The 23,240-nt window shown below is 39.8% G+C and overlaps 1 protein-coding gene across 2 annotated transcripts in view; it reads right to left on the minus strand.

Moving 5' to 3' along the window:
• ADAMTS9 (ADAM metallopeptidase with thrombospondin type 1 motif 9) overlaps window positions 1-23,240 on the minus strand; it is a 164,425-nt gene that overhangs the window by 77,660 nt on the left and 63,525 nt on the right. For both annotated transcript variants that reach the window (XM_058562485.1, XM_058562478.1), the window contains exons 17-26: window positions 22,151-22,317; window positions 21,929-22,058; window positions 20,465-20,591; window positions 14,147-14,357; window positions 13,457-13,621; window positions 11,503-11,667; window positions 5,622-5,741; window positions 2,880-2,984; window positions 2,576-2,743; window positions 413-682 (exon numbers count right to left, since the gene is read on the minus strand). In XM_058562485.1, the coding sequence (XP_058418468.1) occupies window positions 413-682; window positions 2,576-2,743; window positions 2,880-2,984; window positions 5,622-5,741; window positions 11,503-11,667; window positions 13,457-13,621; window positions 14,147-14,357; window positions 20,465-20,591; window positions 21,929-22,058; window positions 22,151-22,317 (1,628 nt within the window). The remainder of the gene's footprint in view (window positions 1-412; window positions 683-2,575; window positions 2,744-2,879; window positions 2,985-5,621; window positions 5,742-11,502; window positions 11,668-13,456; window positions 13,622-14,146; window positions 14,358-20,464; window positions 20,592-21,928; window positions 22,059-22,150; window positions 22,318-23,240) is intronic.

The following is a 23,240-nucleotide window of genomic DNA, read 5'->3' on the forward strand; positions in this document are numbered from 1 at the left end:
AATAGCAAGACGGAAAATGACTTTCATTAAGAGCTCCCTTTCAGAAAAGTTCCTTTGCCCTTTTAATTTCCCTCCAGGTAAGAACTGCTCTGTGGCTCCAGGATCAATCATCATGGCCTTCACAATACCTTCCAGTAGGCCACCTGATCATGGCACCCAAAGTGACACCTCCTCCTCCACCCAGCAGGGAAGTTAAGGTAGCTTATAGGTGCGTGCAGACAGCATCGTGTGACACCTTTTCAGGGACTGCAATTAACCCATTATGGTTGACCCCAAACAAATAAAAATGCACAATGTCAATCCCTTGTGAGAAAAAACGCTCCAAAGGTATTTCTAGTCTGTCTCCCTACAAATGCTGCCTCAAGTGAAAGAGAAGAAAACAAATTAGGGAAAGACCTCAGTGAATACTCACTGCTCCCCAGGGGCCAGTCCTCCACTGGTTTCCACCAAGCACGTGGGTGCGGCCAGGGCTAGCGCTCCTGGGACGATAATCCTCGTTTTGGAAAGGGTGCTGAGCCAGCCCACTGTCTGGGGTCCGCTGAGGGCATGGTGACATGGAACAGTCCTGGTCGGTTTCTGGGATATAATCTGGGTCGCACTCGCTCTGATCGATCACATGGTCACTGTAGTTAACACACACCACTTGCCGAGTCGCCCTACCTTGCCCACACGTCACGGAGCACTATGTTGAACATTCAGAAAGAGAAAGGGTCAGTAATTTGGCAGTCATAAATTCATGTATGTGCATTTTCTGTAAATGGCCCGCCACTCACCCACATGCTCAGGCCAAAACCCTTGGCGTCATCCTTGCCTCCCTTTTCTTCCCACCCCACAGCAATTTCATCAAGAAATTCTGTCAGCTAACTATTCAAAATATACCCCCAATCCAGCTGCTTCTCACCATCTCCAACATCACCTCCCTAGTCCAAGCCATCACCTCCCCAGTCTAAGCCATCACCTCCCCAGTCTAAGCCATCACCTCCCCAGTCTAAGCCATCACCTTCCCTTGCCAGGACTATTGCAATGGCTTTTCAGATGGGCTCCTGATTACAATCTTAATGTCCCCCATCCAAGTCCATTATCCACATATCACAAACCACGACCCTTGCAAAAAAAAAGTCCGATCATGTCATTCCCTCCAGCGACTTCCCAATTCACTCTGAATAACGCCAAAGGTCCTTACTCTGACCCTTTATGATGTGGCCACTGGCTACCTCTTTGACTCATCCCCTATCACTCTCCACTCACTGCGCTCCAGTCACACTGGCCTTATGGATGTTTCTTTAGCATGCCAAGAATACTCCTATCTCAGAGTCTTTGCACCTGCTGGACCTTTTGCTGAACCACATGGGTATCCACGTGGCTCACTCCCTCACTTCATTCAAGTTCTGCTCAGTGCAATGTCGGGCCTTTTCTGACCACCTTGTCCAAAAGCACATCCCATCTTTCTCTACGCCATTACTCTGCTTGACTTTTTTCTATTACTTATCAGTATCTGTTGCTGTATGTCTGTTTCTTTATTTGTTCACTGACTGGAATCTCCATTGGAATAATCTCCATGAAGGCAAGGACATTATTATTTGTTGTTCACTGATCTTTCTACAGTAAGCTTTCACAAACAGCTGGTGAATAGATATGTATCTGATAGATGAATGGGTGGATGATGGATACATAGTTGGATGGATGGATGTTTGGAGACTCAAGGCATGAGAGTAAGATTATCTACCATTTACTGAGCACTTATTTTGTGCTAAGCACTTAACATATATAATCTCAAATAATCCTCACAATAACCTTATAAAGTAGGTATTCTTCTTGGTCTTCTTTTAAGAGCAGAAGAAACGAAGGCTTAAGGACTTTAACCAGACAGTTCAAGGTCATACAGCCAGTAACTAAGTCAAGGTCTGGATATTTACACAACTCTCTTTGAATCCACTTCTCAAATTTCATATCTGTGTTATGATATTTATTGAAATATTAATCTCCATTTTCCTTATGACATCTCCTCAGCTATCCAAAGCTTTATATTTCCTGGACTCTGGGGTTTTTGCAAGATGGAAAGCAGGAGCTGCCTGAAGATAAAGGTTTTTCTACTTTTATAAAAGCCCACAGATGGTGCTTGGTATGCTAGGCTGAGTCCACAGCACTAGATGAGTATTTCCCTTGGCAGGGAAGCCAAGAGCCACTGGGCTTCAAGGGGACCACAGGATGCTGGAGGCACCCAGATTCAAACTAAGAGGCCCTCTCCTTACCCACCCCCTTCTCCCTGCCATGCTTGGTACTCTACAAGCCTACCACGTTCTGGTCTGACTCAATTAAAACTGAGTTTTCCAATCAACCCAACGGGATAGGGGCATAAGTAGATTGTAAGTTGATTTACACATCTTCAAAATTGTCCACTTCTTGCACATCTGGCTGATTCATACCAGCTGCACATGTATGGAGCAGAAGAATTTAAATCACAAACTCAGTCCAATTCTAAAATAGTACCCATTGAACTCAGGGACCTGCCACCAGTCATCCCTCTTAGACTTCCCTCAATCTTCTCCCAATTCCAAAGAATTCACTTGCTTACAGAGCTCCAGTCCAAAGCCTTCCACTGCCCACAGGGGGTCACAGAACATTCCTCCTTTGCCACTGGTCGAGGCAGGGTCGCACAGGCGCTCTCGTCAGCCACAGAGCCATCCTCGTCCCGGCAGCTGACATATCTCATCCGGGTACCTTTTCCACAAGTGGCTGAGCACTGAGTGTTGGAGTAAAATAATGCAGAAATGTTATCTGAAACGATCGCTCACTGGTCAGTAACCCACTTTCTATAGTCATGTTGAGAACATCTGCCTCCCTTCCACCCTCTCTACTTCTTCCATTCTATTTCTTACTGGAGTCCAAGACCCAAATCGCCACTGGGTTCTCGGTGTACCGTGTATGCTTCTCCTTGCCCCTGGGGCAACTGGGGGAGGGTGACAAGACGGTAATTCACAGTCCTGGATGTGAGAGAGGGGGAAGGAAGCAAAAGTTACCTTTAAGTCAATGCACACTTTAACGGTCATGGCATAAAAAAATATAAGGGCTAAGAATTCCAAGACCTCAGATTGCTCTGTGATTCTGGGCAAATCACATGACATCGCTCAGCCTCAATTTTTTCAGCTGTAAAATGCGATATAATCTGAATCACTTTGTGGGTGCCTTGATACAGGGCAGGGGTCTACTTAATGATTTTTAATACCATATTTATTTACCTGTTCATGCATAAAAAGAAAAATATTGTAAAATGGCAGATAAATTGGGAAAGAGCAGGGTATCATTTAAAAATGATCAACTGTAAATTTTTTAAAATTGTGAAGGCCAAAATTCTGTTCTCACGTTTCAATTAGTTTCCTAATCATGAACTTGCTTTTTGAGTTTACCAAAAGATAACTCCCAAGTCCCTGAAGGTCAAATCTAGATATAAGAAGTATATTCAATATCCCAATGCCTAAATTTATATAACACCCCTCAGTCACTCAGAGGAAATCCCTATAACGAATTGAGGCCATCCGTGTGTAGATAATATTCTCAGATTTACAAATGGGAAATCAGAAGTACACACTTGCTTACAATCATTTTCAGCCTCAGTGGTTAGCAAATGTTCTTTGATTAAATACATACCCATTAAATGCCTAAGATGTGCCGGGCATGGTGCAAAGTGCTGGGGGCTCGGTGCTGATTCACTGACTGATGCAGCCTGGACTTTAGGGAGCTTACACACTGAATGGGAAATTCTGTTACTTTCCTCCAGACCTTGCCTATTCCTCTGCCCATGGTCCAAAGAGCCACAGGGAACTTTTCAGACAGTGAAGAAATCATTCATAAGTTGCAACTATGGTAGCAGTCTTATAGTCCAATGGATATTATAGAATAACTTAGAGAGAAATATATGTTTGGAATCTCTAAGGGAGTTGCTACGTCCTCACTGCATGATTGCTTAGATGTAACAGCTAACACTTCCCAGGCATTTATCATGTGGGGCTTTGGAACATTTCAGTAAAGTAATAAAGATGACACGAGTCACAACCGGTGTTTGCTTAATTGATCAGCGACAACAACATGAACAATGCTGCCATATTCATTTACTTTTTTGACACTCTTCATCCATCAACAGGACACGCTGAAATGCAGCAGACTGAGGGCACACAGAACAAGGCACGACAATGGCCAGATGGGGCCTTAGAGCGTGAATGCTGGGCAGAGTCTGGGTTCAAATCCCGTCCTCAGCAATTAGCAAAGCTGGTATGCAAACCCAAGTCTTCTCTTTACATATGCCCTTTACATAAATGATGCCAAAATCAAGGCCCATGTAGAGTAGTGTGCTGGTCAATGGTTATCAACTAGCTTTCTTGAGAAAAAAAGTGTGCATGTGTGTGTAGATATGTATGTATACACATACACGCATATATTACATGCACATACATACCTATATATGTGTGTTTGTTTATTATAAATTTTACTGATATAAATGATATGTAGCACAGAATTTACAAATAATAATAAAATACACAATTCTTTATTTTAAATTCCATCTAGCCAATTGATTCTCACAGAATACTTTTGTTGATTTTTTGCTGAACTCGTGAATCTGTTGCCAACTATGGTTGTAATTGCTGGACAAGTGTAGTTCTGACATGAATGTTAGTTGATACTTTGTTTACATTTAAAAGTAAAACAATGAAGACATGTGTCAGAACTTGACTCATTCACCAATGACGTGAAGGATTTCTTTGCTGAACCAGATAATAACTTTTAAATACCGGAAAAACATTTCCTTAATTTTTGTGTTATTCATAATGTAACAGCTATACTCTTTTAAATTTAATCTGCTTATTAACACTTAACGTTTTCTCCATCACTTTCTTAAGTCAAAACAATCAATAAAACAATAAATTAAACCCTGAATTATAGCATTTGCTGATTTCTGTGGTGTAACTACTCTCACCATGGCCAACCTGATGTCAATGAACACAGAGTTGGGAAGAGATGTGCAGTAGCTCACATTAGATAGTATTTCCACCATACAGACACATACAAATGTAAATAACCGCAAGAGCATAGATAATCGCAAAATAATTAGAAGGTGATAAGTTTTGAGTATTTATCGACTTAGTTTTTAATATCATCTATTTAATGATAGACTTATATTCCCAATTTTTAATAATGGCTATTTTTAACAACTAGCTTGTAAAATTCCTGAAAATTTACCAATCATCTCTTATGAGCTAGAACAAGCCAGCTTCAGCACACTGCTGCCTGAACATATGACACTATTTGTTGAACCCTACATTGAAATAATTAAAAAAAATCCGAGTTTAAGAAAACAAGATGAAACAATCAACATTTGCCATCCAATAAGAATCAAATTCAAACCTACATACATTCCAAATAACTAGAGAAAAACAAAACCGGTATATCAAAATATTCAACTCCAAATGTAATAAATAAGTAAATCCGAAACAATTTAGTTAATCAACTGTTTTCTCTACCTACATACTTACCTATGAAAGGACTTCAATTTTGACTGAACCACTGGGAAATTTTGGCATCTTATTGCCCGAAGCCAATAACTGAGTTGGATGAAGGAGACTTACCTGGGTATCAGTTGGTTTAGTGGCTGCATTACAGTCATTGTCATCTACCACTGACATATAAGTCCCAATGATGCATTTCACTGCTCTTAGCTGGTATCCCTGTCCACAAGTGACACTGCACTGGGGGAAAGAAAGAAAACAAAAAGTACAATTCAGCAAATTTTCTCTTTCCTTTACTTTCTCCATAACATTCTACAAGAGAAAAAAATATTTCCATAATAGTGGGCTAAAGGGCTAGCACCCAAAGAAATTAGATAAAAGTGGGCAATCCTATTCTGGACAAATTATATTGATCAGTTATCATGATGACGCGTGTAATTATATTTCTACCTCCCATTGGAATTATATTTGTAGGAGTTCAACTCCTTGGCTGTGAACTCCTGGAAGGAGGGGCGTGCATTTCAATCATTTTTACATCTTTCACACTATACCTAGCAGAGTGCTGTGGCTAAAATAGGTACTCAACAGAGTTCTGTGACCTTATTTGATTTCTGGCAAAGTTTCCTAAAGAAGTAATCAGAGTTTGCATCAATATTTTTGCACAAGAATAGTCTTTGCAATATTATTTATAAAAGGCAAAATATTAGAAACCAGCTAAGTATGCAATAATCAAAAGTTAGTTAAATGCACCATGGCATACAGGTCGTAAAGTGGCATACAATGTAGCCACTAAAAGACTAATTGTTAGATTTAAAAAGCAGCCTAGGGGCTGGCCTGGTGGCATACTGGCTAAGTTTGCACGCTCTGCTTCGGTGGCATGGGGTTCGCAGGTTTGGATCCCAGGTGCAGACCTACATACTGCTCATCAAGCCATGCTGTGGCGGCATCCCGTATACAAAATAGAGGAAGATTTGGCACAGATGTTAGCTCAGGGCCAATCTTCCTCAGAAAAAAGAGGAAGATTGGCAATGGATGTTAGCTCATGGCCAATCTTCCTCACCAAAAAAAAAAAAAAAAAGAAGAAGAAGTCTAAAAAACAATAAGTAGAGGTAGTGATGTCACGGAAATGGCAGATCAGGGAGCTCCAAGAATCGATCCCTCCACTGAAGCAACCATTAACCTGGCAAAAGTGGCAGAATCAACTTTTTTGGAACTCTGGAATCAAATAAAAAACTTATAGCAACTAGGTGAGTGCTTAATGAAGAAAGAAGCTGCAAAATTTTAGTAAGAAAGTGTTGTGGCATTTTTGCTTACCCTCTACCATGTTATACATACTCTCAAATGCACAAGTAACGTTCTCCAGTATAGACCATATATTAGGCCACAAAACAAATCTCAATAAATTTTAAAAGATTGCAATCCCACAGAGTATATTCTCTGACCACAATGGAGTGAAGCTAGAAAGCAATAACAGAAGGAAAACTGATAAATTTACAAATATGTGTAAATTAAACAAAGTCTTAATCAATAGGTCAAAGAAAAAATCATAAAGGAAATTAGAAAATACTTTGAGTTGAATAAAAACAAACATAAAACCTAAAATTTATGAATTAATAAATATAAAGATGCAGCAAAAGCAGTGGTCAGAGTGAAAGTTATATCTGTAAACACCTACATTAATAAAGGAGAAATCTCAAATCAATAACCTAACTTTATATCTTAAGAAACTGGAAAACAAAGAGCAAACTAAACACAAAGGCAGCAGAAGGAAGGAAATAATAAAGATTAGAATAGAGATAAATGAAATAGAGAATAGAAAAACAACAGAATCAACAAAACTAGAAGTTGGTTCTTTAAGAAGATCAACAGAATGGACAAACCTTTACCTAGACTGACTGAAAAAAAAAAAAAGAGAAGATGGGCAAATGACTAAAATCAGAAACGAAAGTGGGGACATTGATACTGAATCTACAGCAATAAAAAAGGATTATGAGAGGACTGTGAACAATTATATACCAACATATTAGACAATCTGGATTTTCACACAACTTACCAAACACAAATTACCAGAAACACACAAATCACCAAATCTGATTCAAGAAGAAATAGAAAATTTTAACAGACCTATGAGAAGTAAAGAGATTGAATCAGTAATCAAAGATGTCCCAATAAAGAAAAGTCCAGGATCAGATGGCTTTACTGGTGAATTCTACCAAGCATTTATAGAAGAATTAACACCAATCCATCTCAAATTCTTCCTAAAAAATTGAAGAAGGAACATTTCCTAATTGATTCTATGAGATGAGCATTACTCTGATACCAAAGCCAAAGACAGCACAAAAAGAAAAAAAGAAAACTACAGACCACCATCTTATAAACATAGATGTAAAAAATCCTCAAAAAATACTAGTAAACTGAATCCAACAGCATATTAAAAAGATTATATATCATCACCAAGTCGGATTTATCCCAGGAATGCAAATATGGTTCAACATAAGAAAATCAATCAATGCAATACACCATATGAATAGAAAAAAAAAAGACCACTTGATTATCTCAATTAACACAGAAAAAGCATTTGACAAAATGCAACATTCTTTCATGATAAAAACGTTCAGCAAATGAGGAATAGAACGGAACTTCCTTAACATGACAAAGGGCACTTATAAAAAACCCACAGTTAACATCATACTCAATGATGAAAGATGGAACGCTTTCCCCCTAAGTTCAGGAACATGTCAAGGATGCCTGCTTTCACTATTGCCTATTCAACATCTATGGGCTACCCAGAGTAGTTAAATTTATAGAGGCAGAAAGTAGAATGGCGGTTGCTAGGATCTGGGAGAAGAGGGATGGGGAGTTGTTTAATGGGTAGAGTTTTCACTTTGCAAGATGAAATTCTAGATATTGGTTGTACAACAATGTAAATACAGGCACATCTCGGAGATATTGCAGGTTCAGTTCCAGACCACTGCAACAAAGTAATATTGCAATAATGTGAGTCACATAAAGTTTTTGGTTTCCTAGTGCATATAAAAGTCAGGTTTACACTATACTGTAGTCTACTAAGTGTGCAATAGCAGTATACCTAAAAAAACAACATACATACTTAATTTAAAAATATATTACTGCTGGTGCTGGCCCAGTAGCGCAGCGGTTAAGTGCATCACTCCGCTTCGGCGGCCTGGGGTTCACTGGTTCAGATCCTGGGCATGCACCAACAAACTGCTTGTCAAGCCATGCTGTGGAGGCATCCCATAAAAGTAGAGGAAGATGGGCATGGATGTTAGCCCAGGGCCAGTCTTCCTCAGAAAAAAGAGGGGGATTGGTATTGGATGTTAGCTCAGGGCTGATCTTCCTCATACACACACACAAAATACATTACTGCTAAAAATTGCTAACTATTATCTGAGCCTTTAGCAAGTTGTAATCTTTTTGCTGGTGGAGGGTCTTGTAAAGAATGCAATATCTGCAAAGCGCAATAAAACAAGGTATGCCTATATCTTAATACTATTGAACTATATACTTAAAATGGTTAAGATGGTAAATTTTATGTTATGTGTATTTTACCACAATTACAAATTTTTAAAAAAATAGGCAAAGGACTTGAATAGACATTTCTCCAAGACAGAAACACAAATGGCCAACAAGGACACAAAAAGATGCTCAACAACATTAGTCATTAGGGAAATACAAATCAAAACCATAATGAGATACCAGTTTACACCCACTAGGAGAGTCATACTTAAAAATTGGGAAAATAATAAGTGTTGGCAAGGATGTAGAGAAATTGGAACCCTGTATATTGCTGGTAGGAATGTAAAATGGTACAGGTTCTGTGGAAAACTGTTTGGCAGTTAAAAAGTTAACTGTAGAATTACCACATGATCCAGCAACACCACTCCTAGGTATACACCCAGAAGAATTGAAATCAGGTACTAAAACAAACACTCACACATGAATATTCACAGCAGCACTATTCACAACAGCCAAGAGGTCAAACAACCCAAATGTCCATTGAGGGATGAATGTATAAAGAAATTGTGGTATATCCACACAATGAAATATTATGCAGCCATAAAAAGGAATGAAGTAAAGATGTGTGCTACAATGCTTAAAACATTATGCTAATGAAAGAACGCAGACACAAAAGGTCACATATTGATGATTCCATTTATACAAAATACTTAGAATAAGTAAATCCATGGAGGTAGAAAGCAGATCGTTGGCCGCAGGGGCTAAGGGGAAGGGGAAATGGGGAGTAACTGCTTAATGGCTGTCTTGTGGTGATGAAAATGCCTTGGAACTAGATAGAGGTAGTGGTTGCACAACATTATGAATATACTGAATGCTAGTGATTTGCTCACTTTAAAATGGTTAATTTTGATATATGAGTTTTACTTCAATTAAAAAACAATAGACAAAGTACAATCCTAATATTAGTTCTAAAAATATTAGAAGAAAATCATAAACGGATTAACACTAGTAATCGCTACATTGTAGAGTTAGGAGTGTGTTTAGTTTTCTTCTTTTTGCTAAATTATATTTTGCAAAATTTCTCTTATGAACATGTATTACTCCCAAATAATATTTTTAAAAAGTGTTTGTTGCCCTGAATTGCATGTTCAGTCAAAGGAAGAACAAATCTCTGGCTAGGATTGGCTACTGCTATAGACATGGATAAAAAACAGGTCCGTCAGTTCTAAAAGATGCTGAGCTGTGCTCTCTTCCTCTTACTATTCTCTAAGAGTCATGCAGATGCGGACAGGGGCAAGATTTAGAAGTGCCTATGCACTCTCCCTGTTTATTCAGCATGATCAGACGTGATCAGCCATTCTGACCAGGGATGCTGTGTAATGGGAAGGATTCAGATGTGTCAACGTTAATGACAGAAATTCTAAGTGTGTAGTAATAAAGCTGCTGCCAATTATCTCAGGTATATTGGAAATGAAGACAAGCTAGAGGACTGAAGTGGCTGTGCCTGTGGCTAGACAGGGTGGAGGGAGGGTCATTCTTCATGAGATTACGTAAGTGACAGCAGACAGCTGCTTTGCTTCTCTTGGGAATTCCAAGTACTTTTTAAATAGTACCCAGAACGCTTTTGCTTCTATATTAGGAAGGACTTAATTCCAAGAGTAGTGGCTTCTCAAATGCAAGCCCAAGGGAGATTTTCACTCTCTCCTTTAAGAATGGTTCAAGAAGGGCCAGCCCCGTGCTTGGCGGTTGAGTGCATGCGCTCCGCTGCTGATGGCCCGGGGTTCGGATCCCGGGTGCGCACCGATGCACCACTTCTCCGGCCATGCTGAGGCCACGTCCCACATATAGCAGCTGGAAGGATGTGCAACTATGACATACAACTATCTACTGGGGCTTTGGGGGAAAAAAAAAAGGAGAGAGGCAATAGATGTTAGCCCAGAGCCGGTCTTCCTCAGCAAAAAAATAAGCATGGTTCAAGTTAAGACTGTGGAACCTGCAGACTAAGGGACTTGGAAAAGATTCTTTCAAAGCAAGATGTTTCTGCAACTTTTGATCTAATTAATTCTATTTGAACAGTTTGACTTATTTATGAGAGGTAAGCTTTGGAATTGTGATGTTAGGAGCCAAAACATCCCTTCCAAATCCCAGTCCAGACCCTCCTGCCAAAGACGCTGGCGCTGGATCACAATCTGTAACAGACCCCCAGTGGCACACTAGGAGATATCACAATGAGATCTGTTGTAAATTTGCTCAAATGCTCATGTGCTCAAGCTACAGTTCTAACCCAAGGGCGAAGACATGCACGTGGGTCTGTAAAGGGAATAATCAGTTCCAGGGGGGCAAACTCCAACCCTCGGAAGTGGGGCAAAACGGCTACAGTTTCTCGTGCTTGACCCAGTGCCATGGAGGTATAGCGCAAGCCACACGACACAGCAGTTAAATCCCGGCTGTGGAATGCCCCTCTGCAAGCCCTCTCCAGATAAGAAGGAAAGAATGTAGTCAAGAACTTCATCATTCAAAATACCTGTCCCCAGGGACCCGCCTGCCAGGACGCACATTCCGGCTGCTGACAGGTCTGCATGGAGGCTGGCTTGGTCTCAGGGTCACAGATTCTATCACTTAATCGATCTTCGCCAAACTGACACCAGACCTGGCGGTGCTTATGCCCTTTTCCGCAGGTGACCAAGCACTGTAATAAAAAGAACAGTCAGAGTCATTTCTGAACAATGTGCTGTGGGTCCTCGGGGTTATTCATTGATTAGCAGGAACAGGTGTGATTTTTCCCACAGCAATGCCTCTTTCTCATAGCAATTTGTAAATACATCAAGGTTCATTCTTTTCACGCCTTTATTCATTCACTCATTCATTCTGTATTTATATAGGCTCTGGGGCAGTTTCAAGTATAGAATAAACTCAACACACCACCATGCTCTGAAATATTGAAAAACAGCATTCACGGTTTACTAGCAGAGGAGTTCAGTGTGGGGAATTTGTGAGTCATACCAACCTGGGTTTTAATCCCAATACAACCAGCTATGGATAATAAGTCAAGTGATCTCTCTGTACCTCAATTTTCTCATCTGTGCAATGGGGATAACAATAGTGCCTACTGCAAAGAACTGTGAAAACTAAATGAGAAAAATCCAAGTAAAGTGCTTAGCACACGTGCATTTAATAAATGTTAAATATACCCATCATTATTATCCATGCTCATTGTAGAAAATTTAAAAAATACAGAATAACAGAAAAGAGAAAAACTATAATGATCCAAAAATCTCACTACTCAGGGATAATCATTATTAACATTTTGCTGTTTTCTTCCCAGTCTTTTTATCTAAGGAAGGAGGGATCATACTGATTACACAGTTTGATGTTCCCTGCCTCCATTTTATCAAGTATTCTTGCAAAGGTTTGTTACTTAATTTGAAATGACATTTTAGCTAGTATTAGCTGTCTAAGTAAAACCTAAACTCAATAACTTCTTTCATCTTTTTTTAACCAAATACTAGAGTTTACAGTAAAGCAGCTGTTAACAGGAAACAAAAGTACTAGGTTTGTTGTTAATTTGTCCAGGAATCAGACATCGTTAATTACTTGCACTGTTACTTGTCTGCCATTTCAGGGGCATCAATAGCATCCTTTAAAGGATTTTATTTGATGTTGAAAGTAAACAGTTAATATTTCCCTTACATGGATGAGACAAGGGAATGCACGTAGAAGCTGTAGCAGGGAAACACCCCTTTCCCCACATTCCTGACTTGGCCTCTAAATAAGGGCACTTCTGTTTCCCTTCCAACTGCTCTCCTGGAAGGAAGGTGGAGGGAGTCACCTTCTCAGTGAGAATCTCAGTGGGCTACGTTAAGAGTGAGTACTAACACTGTGCCATAAAAGCAAGAAAGAAGCTGCACCTTCTTTCTCTTGCTGTCCTGGGGCCACCTGTGCTAAGCAACGGAGGGTTTGCCTTATGCTTCATCACCTAAGGGATGAGAAAGGCATAAATCTGGAATACTCAGCCTGGGCCTTTCTCTTTTTTCCAAGCTTTTCACTAGCAACTAGATGGGTAAGTCAGATAGCTCTCTCACTGTGGTCTAATTCTCTTATGTTAAAGATGAGGAAGTAGGAAACTGCATTTTTTACTTCAGATCTAAGCCAATGCAGCTTTACACTTAATAAAGCCCTGATCTCCTTTTCCTATCTACTTAGCTAAGGCTCAAAGAGGAGTGAAGGTGAGGGACTAGAACTTCAAAATCATCCAAAGAAGCTACTATGGTGGGTGATCTAGCCAAACCCACTGTGCCACTGTTGCCAGCGGACCAATCACATCCTGTACCACAGTCACGGAACAGGTGGAGGACTAGACTGTTGTTTCTTCAAGGGGAGGTGGGAGAAAGGCGCAGCAGGTTTAGCCTTGAACAGACCAAGGAAGACTGAGAATTAGAGGATCAGACATAACCTAGGGGACAGCCCTCCCATCTCACCTCTGACCAGTCTCCTGACTTCCACTGTGGACAAGAGAACTCATTGCACCTCTGAATGGTGACTTTCTCTTGATGTGTGCATTTGCTGTCATCTAGTACATCATTTCGTGTGTTGACACAGATAGCTCTTCTCCTCTGGGTTCCACCATCACAGCTTTTAGAACACTGAAAGGACAAATACTAAATACAACTGTTGCTAAGTTTCTTCTCAAGCATGCTCAAGATTCTGGCTATGCTAGCTTGTCTCTTCCAGCCCTTAAGAACCAACCAACCAACTAACCAACCCACTCTGGACAATTCTAGTTGTTATTTTTGGGGTATCTGTTCATGTTATCAATTTATTTCTCAGGTTTATATAGAAGTCAATATTAGCAAATTGGCATAGGAAAATAAAATTGGAAATGGCCTGTGGGGTGTTGAAAAAGTGATTGGTTGGGTTATTCCACCACTCCCAATTCTCCACATGCCATGCCCATGTCAGACATTACAAATTAATCATGGTACTCTTTTCCACAGAGTTTGAATGGGGTCAGGCATTATAAATCAATCATGGTACTCTTTTTTTTTTCATGCAGTCTAAATGGGGCTTCTCAATGCAGCCCTAACTAACAAATTAGTTGATTAGCCACCATCAACTAAACAGACTTAATGTTCAAGAAGAAGATTCTCTTTGAGTGAGAACCAACTTACTTCAGTCCAAGCAGAATAGCGCCAGCCACCCGTGTTACATTCTCCTGAGCATTTTTCCCGGTTGCTGGGTTTGGGGTGACTGCTGCAAAAGCTGTCATCAACCTTCTCGGTCTTCCCATCTAGCCTGCTATATTTGGCACAGTAGATGTCTAATGTGCGGTAACCCAAGCCACACTGGGCACTACATTCACTCCTGCTGGCAACATGCCACCTATGCATAAACAATGGAGAGAAACCAACATTTCTGTTAAATATATATGTCTCATCTACATTCAACTGGTGGAGGAATTGAGTTCTTTTTTCTTCCTTAACTAAAATACCAGGAAACCCAGAGCCACAGTCAGTTACTGAAATCCAAATTTAAACCAACATATCCATGTATTTTTCATGGCTGCCAATGTACATGGAAGTTATAGAGTAATAGCCAGAGGTTCTGTTTTTGTGAAGATTCTCCCCTGATACAGTCAATCTGAAATTCAAGCAACCAAAAAGAAAAAAATATTGGAATTCAACAGAGCAAAAAAAGCAATTTTATATTTAAAAGGTTCATGCAACCCAGCATTTCATTTATCAAGTCGGCTGCTTCTAACAGAGAACCACTGTTGGAAACTCCCTGGAAACCTCCTTTATGTGGGTCTGTGCTAGAAAGTGCTCAATGAACATTCTGTGAATTAATAAACGAATAGATAATTTTGACTGTAATTGTGAATTTCAAGTGTGCTAAACTGTACATTATTATCTGCGAATAAAGACTGTAAATTCCTTGAAAACATGGACCATAGTCTATACAACTCAACTATACAATTTTTTAAAAAGAATTTATTTTTTTAAGAGCAGTTTTAGGTCCATGGCAAAATGGAGAGGAAGGTACAGAGAATTCCCATATACTCCTGCCCCCCCACATGCATCGCCTCCCATTATCAGCATCTCCTACCAGAGTGGTACATTTGTTACAATCGATGAACCTACATTGACACATCAATTATCACCCGAAGTCCATAGTTTATATTAGGGTTCACTCTTGGTGGTACATATCTTATCAGTTTAGACATATGTATAATGACATGTACCCATCATGATAGTATCATATGGAGTATTTTCACAGCCCTAAAAATCCTCTGGGCTCCACCTGTTCATCCCTCCCTGCCCCACAATTATACACGTTGAAAATCAGGTTTGAATCTACAAATCTTTGGCAGCTTTGTATCCTTGGTACATATAATAAGCCTTTCTTGGCACACAGTGGGTGCTCAGCATGTGCTGATAGACTGGTTCTTTTAATGCCCCAGGAACATGGTCAGTGCTTAAATTAAAAAAGAAAAAAAAATACTTAAACTCTATACAACAGTCTAAATAAATGAGCTTGAAATGTATTTTGTGCATTAAATTGAGCAATCCAAAAAGGATAATTTCTTTATAAACTTCATTTGAATTCCCTCTTGATTGTTAATTCTCTACTGCTCAGAAATTTGGGGGTTTGCCAAATACCAGTGCCCTAAGCAGTCTTCCATCCACACCTGTCCAGGAGAGGACTCAGGAAAAAGAGGAGCACCCGACACATGCTTATCTTGGAATTTCTCACAAATGCTCGAAAGTAGGTCAGAGTTGACCTCCTTTCACATTTGGCATGTCAAGTGGGCTACCGAGATTTTCCGTTAGAGTGATATAGTCTGTTGGGGATTTTGTTCTAACCGGAACATGCTAAATGAGGGGTTGTAAAACAATGCTTTATCTCATCCTGTCAAAGTTTAATCTGGGCAAACTCTCACTTCCCTAAGGAAGTGAGGCAAAAACGTGGACCAATTCAACACAGGCATCTGGAACTTTCATCTGTCCTTTGATTCTTGGCTACCTGCTCTTTGCCTTCATTACCACTTCCTTGTGGAAAGGTTATTTTCTATCCTGAATGAGGGAGGCAGGAATCCTGTCCCCACAAGAAAATACATTAGCAGCTCATCCTGGAAAAGTATAGTGGATTCTCTCTGACATTCACACAATCCCCGGAATCTGAGCAAAGAACCTGGAAGAGTCTGCGGAAAGGTCACAGCACTGCCTTAGAAAAGTTCATCTCAAAATGCTGTCATCTGCTTCATATTCTCTCCCTGAAAGGTCGTTTCAACTTCAGTGTTCTGAATTCATTCAGTTCATTTCATGTGACAATTGTATTTTATTACTATATTTCAGAAAAGCAAAGTGTTTGTTAATAAGTGAAAACAGAAAAAAATGTGTATGTTTCTGTGCGTGTGAGGGACATTGCAGCATTGAATAATTTCAGGAACTCCTGACTTAAGCAGGTTTCTATTTTTCAGAACTTCTCAGGGCCTTCAAAATCTTAATCAGCATTATGAATCTCCACATAGGGGAGGAGATAATAAGGCTTCTCAAATATACCGGTCTGCCATGGATCATCTCATGGAACTAGCGTTCCACAAACATACTTTGGGAAAAGCCGTTTAGAGTTTAACCAATGACAGTTACAATCCTATCTCCAGTCTTTCAGTTTTGCAACAGCTTCTTGGCAATAATCAATATAAATCACAATATAGTGACCGTCAGGTTGACAGAAGAAAGACAGAACATCTTCTTTGGGCTAGGTTTGTGTCTCTGTATGTTTTTCAACGAACAACTTTATTTTTCCAACAATGCATAAAAGCCATGAAAATGTGAGTCTGAATAATGACAAATAAACACAATCTTCTGTTTAAGTTCAGATGTGAGCATGCAGCTGTCTAGTTCCGATGCTTTATAAGCTAATCCTAAACTCCCTTTGTTTTCTTTTCCTTTGTTAATTCTTACCCCTAAGTTCTGTCACTTCTACCATAGACATTTCTACCAAAGACATGGCTACAATTCCTTCACCTTCTTTTCTTTAATCAGCCAGAGGTGCTGTTATCATCCAAGCCTGTTCCCTGAGCTGCTGTCTTTTGGTCTCAGTAGAGTTTAAGTAATTTTTTTTTAATTAAGTATTAAAAAAAGGTGACTTTCTGTGAATGGGGAATTTAGAATAGCACCTTTGACACACCTCCTATATGAAATGAAAAAACTTTAAGCCCTGGCTTTCCCTAGATATTGTGAAATGATTTTTTTTTTTTAAAGAATCTGAAATAATTTTAATAAAAATCAGAGGATGAGTTATAGAATCAGAAAGATCTGGGCATGAACACAAGCTCTAACACTTATTAGCTAAGTGACCCTAGGCAGGTGACTTAACCTCACCAAGCCTGAGCCTCCTCATCTGTGAAATGGGGGAAAACAGGATCCATTTCACAGGGCTATTCAGAAGATGAAATGAGGCAAGGTATGTGTAGCATTTAACACACATGGCAGGCACTCAAGGAAAGGAGCTATTGCCATAATTATTATTACTCTTGGTGTTTTATTCTCCAACCAAGTTCTAAGTATCATGTAACTCCACATAAGCCAATAATACAAAGTTTGAGGAGAAATCCAGTTGAGATCTTCTGTATAATTCTACATAAAAGTCTCATGGATTTGAAGTACCTTTCAATGCATTCACTTTGTAAAATTTGCTTCAATTTTTGTTTTACATCTGAAAGCTTCCAACGCAGGAGAAACTTTGGAGAACATCAGATCAGCCAGCATCCTCACAAACTAAATTGTGGCTTATTTTGGAATTCTGTTTGAAGTGAAAAATATTAGTTTCTCAAAGTAACAGTGCAGACATTATCTCCACCCTCAAATTGGTGCTTCCTGGGTAAACTTTAAACAGCGTTCTTAAAGGACCACTTATTTTTTTATGGTCATGTTCTATTACTAGAAATCCTTTGTAAAAACTTGTCTTCCTTGTGATTAGAAGAGCAAGCCTAGCACTATAGGCAGGAGTTGCACAATATCTGCATTCATCATCTGAGTCTCTACCAGCCCAGTTTGATTCAGCCAGTGGAAAAATGCCAGCTAAAGGGTCCAAGTAAGGTAGGGAACAGAGATGGGCAGAAAACTCCTGGGAGTTATTTCTTTTCACAAAGGAAGAAAAGCTACATAAAATGGGATCAATGAGCATCACTCATCATTATGACTGAATTAAAAATGAAAATAGCTTTCTCCTAGGGTTTAATAGTACAGGCTCCAGGGTCAGACAGACCACACTTGGATCCTTCACTGACGAGTCGACCTCTGTTCTCCTTATTTGTAAAGTGGGGCTAATAATAATTCTTATGTTACTGTATTGTTTGAGGAGTTAATAGGATATTAATTATATAGGATATGATTATTACATTTTATATAATTTATATAATTATATACATTTTATATAATTTTATATAATTATATATAATATATCCTATATAATTAATTGGTTTAGTGGTTAAGATTCGGTGATCTCACCACCATGCCCTGAGTTTGTTTCTTGGTCAGGGAACCACACCACCCATCTGTTGGTTGTCATACTGTGGCAGCTGCATGTTGCTGTGATGCTGAAAGCTCTGCCATCTGTATTTCAAATACCAGCAGGGTTACCCTTGGTGGACAGTTTTCAGTGGAGCTTCCAGACCAAGACAGACTAGGAAGAAGGACCTGGCCACCCACTCCTGGAAAAATTGGCCATGAAAACCCCGTGAATAGCAGCGGCACATTGTCTGATACAGCGCCGGAAGGTGAGAGGATGGCACAAAAAGACCAGGCAGGGTTCTGCTCTGCTGTACACAGAGTCACTAGGAGTCAGAATCAACTCAATGGCACTGAGAACAGATTTAATAATAGGACATTAATTATATTGATAGGGTAAGATTGTATATAGATACAAGGTAATAAGCTAATATAAGAACTATCCTATTAATATAAGAGTATTAATAGGATAATAAATAACTGTTAAAATAGTTCTTAGTAAATGGTTGAGTCTATTATCACTTTTAGAGTGGTTACCACTCTACATAATATTAATATTACTAATATTAATTACTATTAATTAATATTAGTAATATAATAACATTAGTAGTATCAATGATAATTTCATATAAAGCTAATCTGAAAATGTCACCTTTCCCAGTTTATTGAGGTTGTGCCTCAAGGAACCCACCCACCAACTCAATGTTCTTCTTCTAAACTTTAGTGATTAGTTCAGTTCAGCAATTAACTAACTAATAATTTTCCTGAAAAGACCTTTAACTTTAATTTAACTCAATTGGCTGAAGCAATGGGTTTATACGGACATTACCTACAACAGGAATTAACACTGCCTAGTAAAAATGTCTGCCTTTTAATGTCTTGGGTTTTTTCTTTCTACAATGACTTCTGTCAATGCTTTTCAACAAGCCAAGGAGCAAGCACTCAGTGACACTGGGTAGAAAGGACTGTAGCGTGGTGAAAAGAGCCAGGGCTTTGAAGTCAGAGCCTGTGGGTCAGGACTAGCAAAGATGTGGCACTCATGCCATGTTTCCCCCTCCTATTCCCCTGACAGACATTACTAATTGATCACAGCACTCCTCTCTTCTCAGAACCTTGAGAGTGCCTTACAGTTTTCACCCCAGCACCACAGGCTGCCAATACCACGTGATAGGATTTGGCAAGGTGACATGGAACCTGTAAAATGCTTAAGTATTCACTTTGCTATTTATGAATGGTGAGACCTTAACAAGTTCCCATACCACTCTCTACTGATCATTTCTCTTCCGTAAAAGGAGGATAAAGCACCAACTAATCTTACCTGCATTTAACTGACATGCAGACTATACAGTGCAACCCCTAGGCTACTTAATATTCAAACACGTCACTGTCAACCTTGCAGGCAAATGGGAAAGCTCTAGAATTCTCCACCCATCCACTATTTCTTGCCTCGGATTTCATACTTTTCTTAAATACACAATTGTTTGCATAGCTAGACATCTGTATATAGATTTTCTTCCAGTTCCTTCTATGACCCTACCTTAGTACATTGCAACTTGCATGTACATAAGAGTTCTTCTCCTGGGTGATATACACTCTTGGTGGATATAGAATATTACAGGTACTTTGAGGGATGAAGTTTCACCCTTTTCTGTTGCCTTTCAAACCAAATTTTACATAATATGGGATTCAATCATAATAACACCTATGCAGTGAGTCGTGAGGGTCAAATGAGAAATTTTTTTGGCAAGAGCCATACTCTGTTAGCTATTTTTAATTCTTAGGAAAAGAACAAGCAACTGCAGGCATATGTCTTGGATAACTGGTTTCAGAGGGATGGGAAAGAGGCTAAAACTTATTTCACGGAAACGCAAGGAAGGGGACCAATATCCCCTCCTTCTGCTCCTCACATGCAGAGACCTCCTACAAGACCTTCACAACTCAGTAGTAAAGACCATGAAGAAACACTGGCCTCACCTCAGGTCACAATCTGTGCCACAGGGTTCAGTAATGGGTCCTGGCTGGGGCAGCCGATCGCATCTTTGATCAGAAACTGTAAGCTGATCAGATTCCCTGGTGCAAACAAGTTTTCGTTTCCGCTCCCCTACGCAGGGAGGAAAAAAATTATTCAGAGAAAGTAACCTATTCCATAAACTATTTAGACCAGGGATTGGAAAACATTTTCTGCAAAGGGTTAGATAGTAAATATTTTTGGTTTTGTGGGCTATACAATCTCTGTCACTACTACTCAACTCTGCCATTACAGGGCACAAGTAGCAGCTCAGAGACAATACATAAAAAATTGGTGTGGCTGTGTTCCAATAAAACTTTACTTATAAAACCAGGCAGCAGGCTATATTTGACCCACTGGCTATAATTTGCCAACCTCCTAATTTAGGCAAAAGGGAACAAAATAAATAACATATAATACGATTACTAAATCTATGTCTCTGCAAAATCAAAATAGCAGAGCTGATTTTGCTTGGCTTTACACGTGTGTGAATTTCTTAGGAAGGAAGGTTTCCTTAGATGAGGAAATTTAACATATCCTGAATGTCTTAAAAAGCTCAACTTGCCAGCCAAAAGTGACAGACAGACTCAGACAAGGAGATTAGAGAATGCATGCAGATAGAAAGGTTTATCAATTGCAGGTATTTGGCTGTTTCTTTAAAAAAAAAAAAAAATTAATGGGGCTGGCCCCGTGGTGTAGTGGTTAAGTTAGGCGTGCTCTGCTTCGGTGGCCTGGAGCATGCAGGTTCAGATCCCAGGTGCGGACCTACACACTGCTCATCCAAGCCAAGCTGTGGTGGCGTCCCACAGACAAAATAGAGGAAGATTGGCACAGATGTTAGCTCAGGGCCAATCTTCCTTACCAAAAAAAAAAAAAAAACCACACACACACAAAACTAAAAAACACCTCAATTCTTTTTTTTTTTTTAACACCTCAAAGTGAAATAAGTCAGACAGAGAAAGACAACTACTAGATGATCTCACTTATATGTGGAATCTAAAAAGAAAACCAAACTCATAGAAACAGAGAACAGACTGGTGGTTGCCAGAGGCAGGGGGTGGGGAGGTGGGCAAAATGGGTGCAAGTGGTCGAAGGTACGAACTTTCAGTTATAAGATGAATGAGTCCTGGGGATGTAATGTACAGCATGGTGATTACAGTTAACAACACTGTATCGTATATTTGAAAGTTGCTAAGAGAGTAAATCTTAAAAGTTCTCAGCACAGGAAAAAAATAATTTGTAACTATGTGTGGTGATGAATAACTAAACTTATGGTGGTAATCATTTTGTAATATAGCAAATCATTATATGTCACATACCTTAAACTTATACAATGTTACATGTCAATTATATCTCAAAACTGGAAAAACGAACAAAAACAAATAAAAAGAACACCTCAAATCCCCCAAACTCAACCTAAAAGCAGATACCTTGGCAGGGTTTGCTGCATGCTTGCCAGGGCCCATGACTGTTCCAGTAAAACTGCTGGGGTTTGTCTTCAATTGGAATATTGAAAGAATAGCGCACATCGGGGTTGTATAACTTTCCCACCGACAGGACCTGGGATGTGCAGACAAAATGGAGAGGACGTTTGCAGGTTTGGAGATTCCAAGTGGAAGAAAAGGGTCGTGGGCTCATGGCCAAGTTTTTACCTGAAGCAAAAGTTCTTGTTCAATGCGGTCTGTGGAGTTAATTCTTTCCACCACATTGTCGGAGCCGCTGTACTCTATCACAGCATTCCCAACACGGATTTCCCTTTTGGACATTGTGACAACGAAGTCTCCATTTAGCAAGAATTCGCCTTTACTGCTTGATAAAGCTGTAGATGAGAGAAGAGAATTCACTGATTTGCTGCCAAAGGCTCGCTATTTGAAATGTGAAATAACACTTTGATAGGCAGAGAGTCAGGGTGCAAAGAATGTGGACTTTTCAGCCAGACAGGCATGGACTCAAATCCTAGTTTTGCCACTTGCCAGCTATGTGGCCTTGAAAAGTCACTTTCCCTCTCTCAGCCTCCATTTCTTTATCTCTAAAATGGAGATAAGAACACCTATCCCTAATGGTGCCTGTGAAAATTCAGTGAAATATAATATAAGGGGCCTAATTAGCCTGGGGTTTGTTATACAGGCCCCACAGCTACAGGATTACAGATAGAAGCAAAAGCGTTATGATTTGAAAATATATACTAATGAACTGAATCCTTACAAAATTGGTTCCCACACAAATATCCCTCTCTACTTTATACTAGATTTAGTTGAGCCTATTAAATCTTTGTTAGTCTTCTTTATTTGACAGATGTTGAAATCTGAAAATCCATGGCCAATATGATGCTCAAAGGTTTCTCTTCCAGTGACGCCCGCTGTGGTAGCCAGCCTCCAACGTGGCGCCAATGATCCTTGCTTCATGGTATTCGCGATCTGTGTTACCCCCTCCCATGTTGCATAGCAGTGACTGTAATCACCAGCATATTGTGGAAATGACAGAGTGTGACTTCCAAGGCCAGGTCAAAGGCATTGTGGCTCCATCTTGCACTTCCTTGAATCGCTGGTTTTGGGAGAGGTCAACTGCCATGTTGCAAGGATACCTAAGCAGCCCCATCGAGGAGCCTCCTGCAAACAGCAGCGAAGAACTGAAGCCTTCTGCCAGCAGCGTCTGTGTGAGGCAGCTGGGAAGTAGATCCACCCGCCCCAGTCAAGCGTTCAGGCGCAATCACAGCCCTAACTGAAGTCCTGACTGCCATCT

This window comes from Diceros bicornis, chromosome 2, assembly GCF_020826845.1.
Source record: "Diceros bicornis minor isolate mBicDic1 chromosome 2, mDicBic1.mat.cur, whole genome shotgun sequence".
In the NCBI taxonomy this organism is placed as follows: Eukaryota; Metazoa; Chordata; class Mammalia; order Perissodactyla; family Rhinocerotidae; genus Diceros; species Diceros bicornis.